Here is a 2,185-nt window from a genome sequence, read left to right on the forward strand (position 1 = left end):
TAACCAACAAACGAGAACACAGTAGAAATGGCTAATGGTAAAACCTTCACCAAGACTAATTCCTTATTGAGCATGCTAGAAGCATCACTACTGTACGATACTTCTGTACATACAGCACTACGTTTTTTCTGTGTTCTATTGTACAAACACTGGTGACCTAACATGAAAACAGCCAGCAACACTTTTTCACGAGTCGATCCTCACTATTATTAGCACTATTGTTAACCTAATAGATGCAAAATTCATTTTAAAACTCAAAGAGCAGTTCCGCTCGAACCCTGGTCACCGAGCGTGTGATCACGTTTGCGTTATGGATCCGTGGGTCAACATGGTTGTCGATACGTGCAATCACAATTGCGTTATGCGTGGACTGTATTGACGATATTTTTCTGGCTTGTCAAATCTCAATAATGAAAAATATTCATTTGGGCAGCATCAATTGTACCACGACTATAACCAGCCCAAAAAGTTCTAGATGCCGACCTTATTCCGCTTCTTTCCAAATGAAGCAGAGTTCAACTATCCCTTGTCGGTGGTTGGCCCGAGGTCTCCTCATCAGCATCTTTCTCTACGGGTTGGTAGTACTAGCAATATTGAGCGATACACGGACGGTACTTTGGAGAGAAGAATGTTAGCTGTCTGCCATTGCTGCGCACTGATTACATCCCCGAATTACAGCAACAGCACGGTAATGGCTCCATCATCAATTCCATCGACAACTCAATTCAAGCTAACGATTCAAACGGAACGCCTGCATTAGCATCACTATCGTTCGGGACATTATTGAGGTCCTTCCTGGATAGTGAAGGCCCCTCCACCATGAGCATCCCAAATTCACGTGTCTTGGGTGGCGCCAAACGGGCGAGTGTAGTCCTGATGGGCCAAGAGAAACACAGAACGACGCCAGCTGCAGTACGAACATTAAGGCAGGAGCTTCTGGCTATTGTTTGCTCAAGAACAAGGCCACGGGCGAGGAAGTGCAGACCATGCGTGTCAACTGCTCGTCTTTGCAGAACGAAATCCGATTCAACTGTCGCCAAGCAGCGGATTTCGCTCGTGTTGCGCCTCAGATTGACGCTCTGATAGCAGCCAAGCGGCAGGAGATAAAGCAGCAAGAAGAGATGCAGCTGCAACCCAAGAACGGAGTACTGATGGTCATGTATCCTAAACTTCTAGCAAACATCTATTCGACAGTGAGATTACTGCGCTCGTACAACTGCTCCCTATCAGTAGAGCTGTGGTATCTTCAAAATGAAATGGGCACGAACCCACTGAACGAGTCAAGAATACTGCAATCACTGGTGAAGGACTATGGACCAATATCACTGCGTGGCATTGCGGAGACAGAAGTGAACGGATTCAACACGAAAGTATTCGCATTGGCCCATTCAGAGCTTGACCAGGTGCTTTTCCTTGACGCCGATAATTCACCCGTTAGAGATCCGACGTATCTGTTTACGACGCCTGAGTTCATGGAGCATGGTGCGATTTTCTGGCCGGATTTCTGGCATCCAATGAACACGATCTTCAACATTAACAGGGAGTCGTTGTTATGGGAGCTAGTGGGCACACCGTATGCGAACATGCTCGAGCAAGAAAGCGGTCAATTGCTGATTGATCGTCGCAGATCGAAAGTTGCGCTGGAGATCGTGCAGTTCTTGGCGCTTCGTAGGCCTGACCACTTCGAGCGTTTGAAACTCCTCCATGGGGACAAAGATCTGTTCCGGTTGGCGTGGCTGAAGACTAACACTTCATTTCACATGATTCGAACTCCTGCTGCGGCCGCAGGTTTGGTGAAAGGCAAACAGTTCTGTGGTATGACTATGGTACAGCATGACCCTCAAGGAGAGATACTGTTCCTGCACCACAACGGCAAGAAATTGATTGGCGAAGAGGAGACCAGTAAAACTCGCGTCTGGACACATCTCCAGTCCTTTGTGTTTCCAGAAAACCTTACGTCAGTGGATACAAACGCGGGTGAACGGTACGAATACATGACAAACAACTATCACGTTCGTATCTTCGGTGGAGGGATATTCAGAGGCTTTACGATGTGTTACGGGGACACCGCAATGAAGTCGGAGCATTATAAAACCACGTCGTGGGATGATCTTCCTTTCAAAGACCTCGAAGACCGATTGCACGACTTCGCCCAAGTGGCACGTACTCTCGATAGACCTAGCGA

General features: G+C 47.4%; 1 protein-coding gene across 1 annotated transcript; it reads left to right on the forward strand.

The window, feature by feature from the left end:
* Positions 1-788: 788 nt before the first annotated feature.
* PPTG_15447 (hypothetical protein) lies at positions 789-2,092 on the forward strand (the record flags this gene model as incomplete). Its single annotated transcript, XM_008913656.1, has 2 exons — positions 789-2,012; positions 2,042-2,092. Exons 1-2 carry the CDS (start codon positions 987-989, stop codon positions 2,090-2,092), a joined length of 1,077 nt encoding a protein of 358 aa, XP_008911904.1. The 5' UTR covers positions 789-986.
* Positions 2,093-2,185: the final 93 nt, after the last annotated feature.

This window comes from Phytophthora parasitica, assembly GCF_000247585.1.
Source record: "Phytophthora parasitica INRA-310 unplaced genomic scaffold supercont2.55, whole genome shotgun sequence".
Lineage (NCBI taxonomy): Eukaryota > Oomycota > Peronosporomycetes > Peronosporales > Peronosporaceae > Phytophthora > Phytophthora nicotianae.